Source organism: Salvelinus namaycush, unplaced genomic scaffold, assembly GCF_016432855.1.
Source record: "Salvelinus namaycush isolate Seneca unplaced genomic scaffold, SaNama_1.0 Scaffold414, whole genome shotgun sequence".
Lineage (NCBI taxonomy): Eukaryota > Metazoa > Chordata > Actinopteri > Salmoniformes > Salmonidae > Salvelinus > Salvelinus namaycush.
In genome coordinates, this window is record NW_024061103.1 from 167,501 (window position 1) to 180,226 (window position 12,726).

The 12,726-nt window shown below is 46.4% G+C and overlaps 1 protein-coding gene across 1 annotated transcript in view; it reads right to left on the minus strand.

Moving 5' to 3' along the window:
- The window catches only part of LOC120041199 (transcription factor COE1-A-like), a 56,369-nt gene extending 44,103 nt beyond the window's left edge, over nt 1–12,266 (minus strand). The window contains exons 1-6 of the mRNA XM_038986131.1: nt 12,199–12,266; nt 11,988–12,074; nt 11,608–11,689; nt 11,302–11,443; nt 8,889–9,019; nt 7,159–7,285 (exon numbers count right to left, since the gene is read on the minus strand). Of these exons, the coding sequence (XP_038842059.1) occupies nt 7,159–7,285; nt 8,889–9,019; nt 11,302–11,443; nt 11,608–11,689; nt 11,988–12,074; nt 12,199–12,266 (637 nt within the window). The remainder of the gene's footprint in view (nt 1–7,158; nt 7,286–8,888; nt 9,020–11,301; nt 11,444–11,607; nt 11,690–11,987; nt 12,075–12,198) is intronic.
- Nucleotides 12,267–12,726: the final 460 nt, after the last annotated feature.

A 12,726-nucleotide genomic window follows, 5' to 3' on the forward strand; every position in this document is an offset into this window, starting at 1 on the left:
TCAAATGATACAAACCCCCCCCAAAATAAATTTTAATTCCAGGTTGTCAAGCAACAAAACAGGAAAAATGCCAAGGGGGGTCAATACTTTTACAAGGCACTGTATGTGGCATGGACTCCAGACCACCATGGATTATAAAGGGAAAGCCAGCCACGTTGCGGACACTGAGGTCTCTCTCCCACGTCTTGCTCCTGGACAAGCTAAACAGCTTCTCCCCACTTCGATGAAAACACAGAGCCACCAACGCGGGCCATCGCTGCTCACAAGGATTGTCTCGTTCTCTATGGCCGACAGAGTAAGACACTTAAGCCTGTTAACTCTCGCTAGGCTGCCGGCACCCAAGCTGCGTCATCAGAGCATGTGCAGTGTTTATGGACATATTAAATCCCTCCCTAGCCCAGACTGCTGTCCCCACTTGCTTCAAGATGTCCACCATTGTTCCTGTACCCAAGAATACAAAGTAAATTAACTAAATGACTATCACCCATAACACTCATTTCTCTCATCATGAAGCACTAAGCTCACGGCCTTGGGTCTGAAACCCGCCCTGTGCAACTGGGTCCTGGACTTCCTGATGGGTTGACACCAGGTTCGTGAAGGTAGGCAACAACACCTCCACCACACTGATCCTCAACACTGGGGGCCCCACAAGGGTGCGTGCTTAGGTCCCTCCTGTACTCCCTGTTCACCCATGACTGCGGGGCCACGCACGCCTCCAACTCAATCATCAGGTTTTCTGACAACACAACAGTGGTAGGCCTGATTACCAACAACGATTAGACAGCCTAGAGGGAGGAAATAAGGGCCCTGACGGGGTTGTGCCAGGAAAATAACCCTCAACATCAACAAAACAAAGGAGCTGATCGTGGACTTCAGGAGACAGCAGAGGGAGCACGCCCCTATCCACATCGACGGGCCGCAGTGGAGAAGGTGGAAAGCTTAAAGTTCTTCGGCATGCATATCACTGACAACCTAAAATGGTCTATGCACACAGACAGTGTGGTGAAGAAGGTGCAACAGCGCCTCTTCAACCTCAGGAAGAAATTCCGCATGGCCCCTCAGTCCCTCACAAAGTTCTACAAATGCACCAATGAGAGCATCCTGTCAGACAGACTGTATCACCTCCTGGTACGGCAATTGCACCGTCCACAACCGCAAGGCACTCCAGAGGGTGGCGCGGTCAGCACAACGCATCACCAGGGCACACGGTTTGCCCTCCAGGACCTGTGTCACATGAAGGCCAAGAAGATCATCAAGGTTCTCAGCCACCCGAGCTACGGCCTGTTCACCTTGCTACCATCTAGAAGACAGAGACAGTACTGGTGAATCAAAGCTGTGACCGAGAGACTAAAACCAGCTTATATCTCCAGGCCATCAGACTGTTAAATAGTCACCGCTAGCCGGCCTACGCCCAGTACCCTGCTCTGAACTTAGTCACTGTTACTAGCTGGCTACCACCCGGTACTCTACCCTGCTTTGCACGCTCTTGGCATTCACCCAAACAGCTTCATGAGGTAGTCAACTGGAATGCATTTCAATTAACAGGTGTGCCTTGTTAAAAGGTAATTTGTGGAATTTTTCTAATTCTTAATGCATTTGAGCCAATCAGTTGTGTTGTGACAAGGTAGGGGGGGTATACAAAAGATAGCCCTATTTGGTATAAGACCAAGTCCATATTATGGCAAGAACATTTTAAATAAGCAAAGAGAAACGACAGTCCATCATTACTTTAAGACATGAAGGTCAGTCAATATGGAACATTTCTAGAACTTTGAAAGTTTCTTCAAGTGCAGTCGCAAAAACCATCAAGCGCTATGATGAAACTGGCTCTCATGAGGACCGCCACAGGAAAGGAAGACCCAGACTTACCTCTGCCGCAGAAGACAAGTTCATTAGAGTTAATTGCACCTCAGATTGCAGCCCAAATAAATGCTTCACAGAGTTCAAGTAACATCAACTGTTCAGAGGAGACTGCGTGAATCAGGCCTTCATGGTCGAACTGCTGCAAAGAAACCACTACTAAAGGACACCGATAATAAGAAGAGACTTGTTTGGGCCAAGAAACACAAGCAATGGACATTCGACCGGTGGAAATCTGTCCTATGGTCTGATGAGTCAAAATTTGAGATTTTTGGTTCCAACATCTGTGTCTTTGTGAGATGCAGAGTAAGTGAACAGATTATCTCTGCATGTGTGGATCCCACCATGAAGCATTGATGAGGTGTGATGGTGTGGTGGTGCTTTGCTGGTGACACTGTTAGGGATTTATTTAGAATTCAAGGCACACTTAACCATCATGGCTAACACGTCATTCTGCAACTATACGCCATCCCATCTGGTTTGCGCTTAGTGGGACTAGCATTTGTTTTTCAACAGGACAATGACCCAAAACACACCTCCAGGCTGTGTAAGGGCTATTTGACCAAGAAGGAGAGTGATGGAGTGCTGCATCAGATGACCTGGCCTCCACAATCACCCGACAACCCAATTGATATGGTTTAGGATGAGTTGGAAAAGCAGTGCTCAGCATATGTGGGAATTCCTTCAAGACTGTTGGAAAAGCATTCATGAAGCTGGTTGAGAGAATGACAAGAGTGTGCAAAGCTGTCATCAAAGCAAAGGGTGGCTACTTTGAAGAATCTTAAATATAAAATATATTTAGATTTGTTTAACACTTTTTTGGTTACTACATGATTCCAAATGTGTTATTTCATAGTTTTGATGTCTTCACTATTATTCTATAATGTTGTCACGACTTCCGCCTGGTTCGGGCGGCTTTCGGCGGTCGACGTCACCGGCCTTCTAGCCATCGCCGATCCACCTTTCATTTTCCTTTGGTTTTGTCTTGTCTTCCCTCACACCTGGTTTCAATTCCATCAATTACATGTTGTGTATTTAACCCTCTGTTCCCCCCATGTCCTTGTGCGGATTTGTTTCTTGTAGTGCTAGTGTACGTTATGCTGGTGGAGACTGGGTTTTGTTTGACCCGTTCATTGATTGATTGTTCTGTTGACGGTGGTTTTTATGTTTATTAAACGACACCGTTGTAAATCAGCTGCGCCTGACTTCTCTGCCGCCGGAACGCACCTCACTACGCGCCCCGTTACAAATGTAGAAAATAGTAACAATAAAGGAAAAACCTTGAATGAGTTGGTGTGTCCAAACTTCTGACTGGTACTGTATATGCAGTATATTTATATTCCGGAATATGACATTGCTCGTTCTGGTATTTTGACTGGTACTGTATATGCAGTATATTTATATTCCGGAATATGACATTGCTCGTTCTGGTATTTTGACTGGTACTGTATATGCAGTATATTTATATTCCGGAATATGACATTGCTCGTTCTGGTATTTTGACTGGTACTGTATATGCAGTATATTTATATTCCGGAATATGACATTGCTCGTTCTGGTATTTTGACTGGTACTGTATATGCAGTATATTTATATTCCGGAATATGACATTGCTCGTTCTGGTATTTTGACTGGTACTGTATATGCAGTATATTTATATTCCGGAATATGACATTGCTCGTTCTGGTATTTTGACTGGTACTGTATATGCAGTATATTTATATTCCGGAATATGACATTGCTCGTTCTGGTATTTTGACTGGTACTGTATATGCAGTATATTTATATTCCGGAATATGACATTGCTCGTTCTGGTATTTCGTAACTTATTTCCTTTCATATCTGGGGATTTGTGTATAGTTTTGTAACAGTACCACTGTTAGACCTAGAAACATAAGCATTTCGCTGCACCTGCGATAATATCTGCTAAATATGTGTACGCGACCAATAACATTTGGTTCGATTTATATGTGCTCCAGCAGCAGGGTCTTTTAATATCAGCAGTGATAAGCGGTGGCGACTGCATTCTGAAGAGGAAAGGATTGACTTCTGAACGAGTTCATCATCATGCACCTCCAACATGCGTCCCAAATGGCATCCTATTAACTATATAGAGGATTACTTTTAATCAGGACCCATAGGGCTCATGTCAAAAGGATTGCACTATACAGGGAATAGGGTGCCATTTGGGACACAAACCCAATCTACAGCCAGAAGCCTGCCAGCACTTCACAGCTCTTTACAGCCCCTAACAGACCTCACAGGATTACAGCATTGCATCTCTGCCTGGAGGAAGGGATTGTAGCTTCTTTGATGAATGGTGATACATGTAAATGGACTTGTAGGAGCGAGAGAGAGGGAAGGAGAGAAAAGCAGGCTGCCCAGAATAAAAACAGCTTTACACGTGAATAGGGATGTGAAAATACACCCACTTTCCTTTTCTCTACCCACTTTCCTGTTCTGTGTGTGTGTGTACAGTTGTGGCCAAAGGTTTTGAGAATGACACAAATATAAATTTTCACAAAGTCTGCTGCCTCAGTTTGTATGATGGCAATTTGCATATACTCCAGAATGTTATGAAGAGTGACCAGATGAATTGCAATTAATTGCAAAGTCCCTCTTTGCCATAAAAATGAACTGAATCCCCCAAAAACATTTCCACTGCACTTCAGCCTTGCCACAAAAGGACCAGCTGATATCATGTCAGTGATTATCTCGTTAACACAGGTGTGAGTGTTGACGAGGACAAGGCTGTAGATCACTCTGTCATGCTGATTGAGTTCGAATAACAGACTGGAAGCTTCAAAAGGAGGGTGGTGCTTGGAATCATTGTTCTTCCTCTGTCAATCATGGTTACCTGCAAGGAAACACGTGCCGTTATTATTGCTTTGCACAAAAAGGGCTTCACAGGCAAGGATATTGCTGCCAGTAAGATTGCACCTAAATCAACCATTTATCGGATCATCAAGAACTTCAACGAGAGCGGTTCAATTGATGTGAAGAAGGCTTCAGGGCGCCCAAGAAAGTCCAGCATGCGCCAGGACCGTCTCCTAAAGTTGATTCAGCTGCGGGATCGGGGCACCACCAGTACAGAGCTTGCTCAGGTATGGCAGCAGGCAGGTGTGAGTGCATCTGCACGCACAGTGAGGCGAAGACTTTTGGAGGATGGCCTGGTGTCAAGAAGGGCAGCAAAGAAGCCACTTCTCTCCAGGAAAAACATCAGGGACAGACTGATATTCTGCAAAAGGTACAGGGATTGGACTGCTGAGGACTGGGGTAAAGTCATTTTCTCTGATGAATCCCCTTTCCGATTGTTTGGGGCATCCAGAAAAAAGCTTGTCCGGAGAAGACAAGGTGAGCGCTACCATCAGTCCTGTGTCATGCCAACAGTAAAGCATCCTGAGACTATTCATGTGGGGTTGCTTCTCAGCCAAGGGAGTGGGCTCACTCACAATTTTGCCTAAGAACACAACCATGAATAAAGAATGGTACCAACACATCCTCCGAGAGCAACTTCTCCCAACCATCCAGGAACAGTTTGGTGATGAACAATGCCTATTCCAGCACGATTCAGCACCTTGCCATAAGGCAAAATTGATACCTAAGTGGCTCTGGGAACAAAACATTGATATTTTGGGTCTATGGCCAGGAAACTCCCCAGACCTTAATCCCATTGAGAGCTTGTGGTCAAACCTCAAGATGCGGGTGGACAAACAAAACCCCACAAATTCTGACAAACTCCAAGCATTGATTATGCAAGAATGGGCTGCCATCAGTCAGGATGTGGCCCAGAAATTAATTGACAGCATGCCAGGGCGGATTGCAGAGGTCTTGAAAAAGAAGGGTCAACACTGCAAATATTGACTCGTTGCATCAACTTCATGTAATTGTCAATAAAAGCCTTTGACACTTATGAAATGCTTGTAATTATACTTCAGTATTCCATAGTAACATCCGACAAAAATATCTAAAGACACTGAAGCAACAAACTTTGTGGAAATTAATATTTGTGTAATTCTCAAAACTTTTGGCCACAACTGTACAGTGTGTGTGTGTGTATGTGTGTGTGTGTGTGTGTGTGTGTGTGTGTGTGTGTGTGTGTGTGTGTGTGTGTGTGTGTGTGTGTGTGTGTGTTTGTTTATTCCAGTAGTAGCAGCAGTATTGTGTGTGATGAATTAATTAGGTCTGTGAGCAGGCAGCATGTGGTTCCTCTCCCCAACACAAGTTGATTAGTGATACCAGCTGTCCCCAGTGTGTGTGTGAATGTGTATGTGTGTGTGTGTGCATGTCAATGTGCCATTCCCTTGCCAGCTGCCAGGCTACACCATGCCAGTCCTATATGATTACCCACTGGCACTAAACACAGACTGGAGCCAACCACCAACCAGGAGGCCAAGATGGCCGACCATGGTTATCCCATTATCCCTTCTACCCCTCTCCTCTCCTCTCCTCTCCTCTCCTCTCCTCTCCTCTCCTCTCCTCTCCTCTCCTCTCCTCTCCTCTCCTCTCCTCTCCTCTCCTCTCCTCTCATTGCTCCTCACTCGCCTTTCTCCCCACTCCTCTTCCATCCCTCTCTTTTCTCCCCCTCTCCTTTCATTTCTCCTCACTTACCTCTCTCCCCTCTCTCCTCTCCTCCCCAGTGTATATGTTAAATTAAGGTGTATTTACCTGGGAATATGTAGCGTCAGGTGTGTTAAATTAAGGTGTATTTACCTGGGAATATGTAGTGTCAGGTGTGTTAAAATGAGGTGTATTTACCTGGGAATATGTAGCGTCAGGTGTGTTAAATTAAGGTGTATTTACCTGGGAATATGTAGCGTCAGGTGTGTTAAATTAAGGTGTATTTACCTGGGAATATGTAGCGTCAGGTGTGTTAAATTAAGATGTATTTACCTGGGAATATGTAGCGTCAGGTGTGTTAAATTAAGATGTATTTACCTGGGAATATGTAGCGCCAGGTGTGTTAAATTAAGGTGTATTTACCTGGGAATATGTAGCGTCAGGTGTGTTAAATTAAGGTGTATTTACCTGGGAATATGTAGCGTCAGGTGTGTTAAATTAAGGTGTATTTACCTGGGAATATGTAGCGTCAGGTGTGTTAAATTAAGGTGTATTTACCTGGGAATATGTAGCGTCAGGTGTGTTAAATTAAGATGTATTTACCTGGGAATATGTAGCGTCAGGTGTGTTAAATTAAGGTGTATTTACCTGGGAATATGTAGCGTCAGGCGTGTTAAATTAAGATGTATTTACCTGGGAATATGTAGCATCAGGTGTGTTAAATTAAGATGTATTTACCTGTGTATATGAAGCGTCCAGGTGTGCCCTTGCAGAACTGTTTAGATTTGTATGACAGCGTGACCTCTACAACCCCGGGGATGTGTCTTGGGGGAGTCTGCACCCGGATGGCGTGGGCTGTGATGAGCTACGGAGGGGGACAGGGGACAAAAGAAGGTTGTAATATTACATATCTACTTCACTTGTCATTACAGACCCCATAACATTTTGGGGCTCCAGAGTTGCGCAACGGTCTAAGGCACTGCACCTCAGTGCTAGAGGTGTCACTACAGACCCTGGTTCGATTCTAGGCTGTATCACAACTGGCTGTGATTGGGAGTCCCATAGGGTGGCGCACAATTGGCCCAGCGTTGTCCGAGTTTGGCCGGTGTATTCATTGTATCTCGTTGTAAATAAGAATTTGTTCTTAACTGACATAGTTAAAAAATTGTTAAATAAAATGTAAATAAAAACAAGTTCTATACAGTGCCTTCGGAAAGTATTCAGACCCCTAGACTTTTTCCACATTTTGTTAGGTTACAGACTTATTCTAAAAATGTTTACATAGTTTTTTCCCCTCATCAATGTACAACAATACCCCACAATGACAAAGCAAAAAATTATTTTGAGATTTTTTGTGCAAAAAATAAAAACTGAAATATCGCATTTACATAAGTATTCAGACCTTTTCCTCAGTACTTTGTTGAAGCACCTTTGGCAGCGATTTTAGCCTTGAGTCTTGGGCATGACGCTACAACCTTAGTACACCTGCATTTGGGGAGTTCCTCCCATTCCTCTATGCATATCCTCTCAAGCTCTGTCAGGTTGGATGGGGAGCATTGCTGCACAGCTACTTTCAGGTCTCTCCAGAGATGTTCGATTGGGTTCAAGTCTGGGCTCTGGCTGGGCCACTCAAGGACATTCAGAGACTTTTCCAGAAGTCTTGCCTGTCTGCTTAGGGTCGTTGTCCTGTTGGAAAGTGAACCTTTCGCCCCAGTCTGAGGTCCTGAGCGCTCTGGAGCAGGTTTTCATCAAGGATCTCTCTGTACTTCGCACCGTTCATATTTCACTCAACCCTGACTAGTCTCCCAATTCCTGCCGCTGAAAGACATCCCCACAGCATGATGCTGCCACCACCATGCTTCACCTTAGGGATGGTGCCAGGTTTCCCACAGACATGACTCTTGGCATTTAGGCCAAAGAGTTCAATTTTGGTTTCATCAGACCAGACAATCTTGTTTCTCATGGTGTGAGAGTCCTTTAGGTGCCTTTTGGCAAACTCCTAGCGGGCTGTCATGTTCCTTTTACTGAGGAGTGTCTTCCGTCTGGCCACTACCATAAAGGCCTGATTGGTTGAGTGCTACAGAGATGGTTGTCCTTCCGGAAGGTTCTCCCATCTCCACAGAGGAACTCTGGAGCTCTGTCAGTGACCATCGGGTTCTTGGTCAGCTCCCTGACCAAGGATCTTCTTCCCCGATTGCACCAGAAAGAGTCTTGGTGGTTCCAAACTTCTAACCCTTACCCTAACCCCAAAAACTCTATTTAACCCTAACCCTAGCTCCTAACCATAACTCTTAACGTAATTCTAACCTTAACCCAAAACCCCCCAGTGACCTCGTGGGGCTAACAAAATGTCCCCAGTTAGTGAACGAACGAAAATTTCACCATTTTTTGTTAAACAAATAAACAAACAAACAAACAAACAAACAAACAAACAAACAAACAAACAAGCACGCACACACGCTACTGACCTCACTCCAGACCAGCATGGTACCAAATATGACCTGAAGTCCATCAAAGAAGTTTTCTCCAATGATAATGACTGTAGCCCCGCCTGTAGTCCAGCCCTCACTGGGGCTGATGGCCTTGATACAAGGGGTGGCTGTTGAGGGAGGGGGAGGGAGGAGGGAGGTAGGGGGGAGAGCAATCAGAAATATAGCTTTAACTCCCACAGTACAGTTTCTCCCTTCTGATTGATTCTATGAAGAGAAAAACTAAATTCTCCAATTCATAAGGAGGTCTGCTGTGAGGCGTAATACTGACCCCTGGATCTTATGATTACAGGCTTTACATTACTGGATCAGATTGGAGAAAAGAACAGCAGTGGAATTACAAATAAATAATAAATAAAGGCTTAATCTCCTCTACTTTACAGATCCTCAGCTTGTCAGACATGATGTCATTCTCCAAAGCAGGGTAATCCACTTTACTACAGAATGACTTCTGCTCTTTCCCCATCTCTCTTCTGCCTCTCTCTCCTCCCTTTCTTTACCCTCCTCTCTCTCCGTCATCCTTCCCTTTCCTCTCTCTCCCCTCCCTCTTCTGCCTCTCTCTCCTCGCTTTCTTTACCCTCCTCTCTCTCCGTCATCCTTCCCTTTCCTCTCTCTCCCCTCTCTCTTCTGCCTCTCTCTCCTCCCTTTCTTTACCCTCCTCTCTCTCCGTCATCCTTCCCTTTCCTCTCTCTCCCCTCCTTCCTCTGCCTCTCTCCCTTTTCATCTCTCCTCCTCTTCATCCTGCAAGTATTTTCATCGACCCTGATGGTGTGTGTGTGTGTGAGTCAACCAGATGGTGAAACATGAATCCATGTGATAAGATTAACATTTGGGGTCTTCCTCTCTGCCATCTGTTGTGTTCGTTGCTCATCTAGTACTGCCTATCGCAAGCCCTGATACCGCAATACATATCATTGTGCGCTGATTGCCTAGTACTGCCTCAAACAGGCCCTGATACTTCACAAAACACTTAGAGGTCCTCCTCTCCTCTCCTCTCCTCTCCTCTCCTCTCCTCTCCTCTCCTCTCCTCTCCTCTCCTCTCCTCTCCTCTCCTCTCCTCTCCTCTCCTCTCCTCTCCTCTCCTCTCCTCTCCCATGCATCTTTCTTCTCTCTGTTCCCCTTCTTCCTCCATCTCTACTCTCACACCTATCCTCTCTCCCCCACGCTCCCCCACTCTCTTCCCTGTAATGTTCTGTTCTCCCTCTGCTCTATTCCTCCTTCTATTCCTTCTTTCCTCCCTCTCCATATGGGCCCCGGTGTAAAATAATTCACCATATAGGGAATAGGGTGCCATTTGGGACACAGACCTAGAAAATAGTCATCACAGCGACTTAAAACTTAACGCTGAATCTTAATGTAATCTAGTGTGCGCTATCACCCAAATCCAGTCGTAGTTTGATCATGATGGTCCCTGGGGTTGAGGTCGTTCCACACAGGAAAAATATGTTCCTGTTATTTACCGTCAGGGAAAAGATAATGAGAATCTAACTGGATTACTTTGAGTTGGAGGAATCTGAGCAGGCTCTAAATCATTACAAAGTATTAGGGGTGTGTGTGTGTGTGTGTGTGTGTGTGTGTGTGTGTGTGTGTGTGTGTGTGTGTGTGTGTGTGTGTGTGTGTGTGTGTGTGTGTGTGTGTGTGTGTGTGTGTGTGCGTGCGTGCGTGCGTGCGTGCGTGCGTGCGTGCGTGCGTGCGTGCGTGCGTGCGTGCGTGCGTGCGTGCGTGCGTGCGTGTGTGTGTGTGTGTGATCGAGCATGCTTGTGTGTGTTAACCTGGGAAAAGCTTTTGGGGGAGAGAGAGAGATAGAGGCTGGAGGATAAACCCAGCCAGGTCTCATAGGAAATAAGCTCAGCGTTGTCTTTAAGCTTCCTGGGGCCTCATAAGAACCATAGTCCTGCTACGACACATGGTCCTCATAAGACACTATGGCAGTTCTAACAAGAGCCGGCCACTGGGGGAATACAGGATTCACTGCTGCTCTCATCATCTCAGAGGGAAAAGGAAGGAGAGGAGAGGGGGGAGAAGAGAGGAAAAGAAAGGAGAGGAGAGGGGGGAGAAGACAGGAAAAGGAAGGAGAGGAGAGGGGGGGGGAGAAGAGAGGAAAAGGAAGGAGAGGAGAGGGGGAGGAAGACAGGAAAAGAAAGGAGAGGAGAGGGGGGAGAAGAAAGGAAAAGGAAGGAGAGGAGAGGGGCGAGAAGAGAGGAAAAGGAAGGAGAGGAGAGGGGGGAGAAGCGAGAGAAATAAAGTGACGGAAGAGGGAGGTAGTGATAGAGTTGAGGAGGGAGAAAAAGATAGAGAGAGAAAGAGAGAGAGAGAGAGAGAGAGAGAGAGAGAGAGAGAGAGAGAGAGAGAGAGAGAGAGAGAGAGAGAGAGAGAGAGAGAGAGAGTTTACCATGCTCCAGGTACGAGGGTGTTCCTTCTGAGGGGTCTTGTCTCCTGGCCCGGCGACCGTGTTTAGAGTTGTTGTGGACAAACATGTTGTCAGACACAGAGAGGACATGACCGTCCACACTCACCGTGGTAGACACCACCACCTGGGACAGACATGGACAGGAGGCACAAGAGACATAGAGGAAAAGGGGTCAGGGGGACAGACAAGGACACGTGAGACAGGACCTGAAAGCTACCATCAAACAGCATTACCGTTGTGTCTAATGTTATGATGTAAAATTAGGTTTTACGGTTCTCTCTCTCCCACCTGAAAGCGTCTCATGTCTCGTGGGTTCCCTGCGTTCTTCAGACAGTTCTGGTTGCATTTCAGGAAGAACTTGAGGAAGAACCTGGAGAGAGAGGAGACCAGAAAACAGTCTCATGCATCATCGCTTTTGTTTCCTGACCTAATAGAGCTGCGTTTAATCAGACAGCAAGGAGAGCAGCAGCATGTGTGTGTACCCCACAGGGTGTTGTGATGCATCTCGTGCAGTTGTGCAGTAGTTAGAGGGAAGGTGCATGCCTACTTCCCACCTGCTTGTAACCCTCTCGCTTACAGCTTCCTGCCACTGGCTAGCACTTGTAGCAAACCGGGAAGCAAGCTCTGCATGTAAGCCTTCACTTGCCAGTATACAGCCTCTCCATCACCAAGACTCCTGCTGGGCCTCCTCGTGGTAACACACGTTAACTGGGCGTCCCCGTGGCCCCAGGCTCACTCGGCAGGGGATCTCGGAGCTACAGCGGTACCCAGGGTAGCAGTGCACAGGCCCACATTATGTGGACACGCCCTGGTATCGGCCAACCACCGTGCCACTGCCTTGTGGGTAAGTCTGGGAAGACAAAGTTTATGGCAGCTCACCCTGAGAGAAAAGTAACATGCTGACGGCGTGCAACAGGCGGTGCTTTGACGGAGGTGCTGGTCGTCATGGATTTTTTTCCATGTCACCAGAGCCCATTCCAACAGCAAATAAATTATGTTGGGACAAGCACATCCTCTATGTCCCCTATGTTCCCTATGTGCCCTATGTCTCCTATGTCCCCTATGTCTCCTATGTCCCCTATGTCTCCTATGTCCCCTATGTCTCCTATGTCTCCTATGTCCCCTATGTGCCCTATGTCCCCTTTGTCCCCTATGTTCCCTATGTCCCCTATGTCTCCTATGTCCCCTATGTGCCCTATGTGCCCTATGTGCCCTATGTCTCCTATGTCCCCTATGTCTCCTATGTCCCCTATGTCTCCTATGTCTCCTATGTCTCCTATGTCTCCTATGTCTCCTATGTCCCCTTTGTCTCCTATGTCCCCTATGTCTCCTATGTCTCCTATGTCTCCTATGTCCCCTATGTCTCCTATGTCCCCTTTGTCCCCTATGTGCCCTATGTCCCCTATG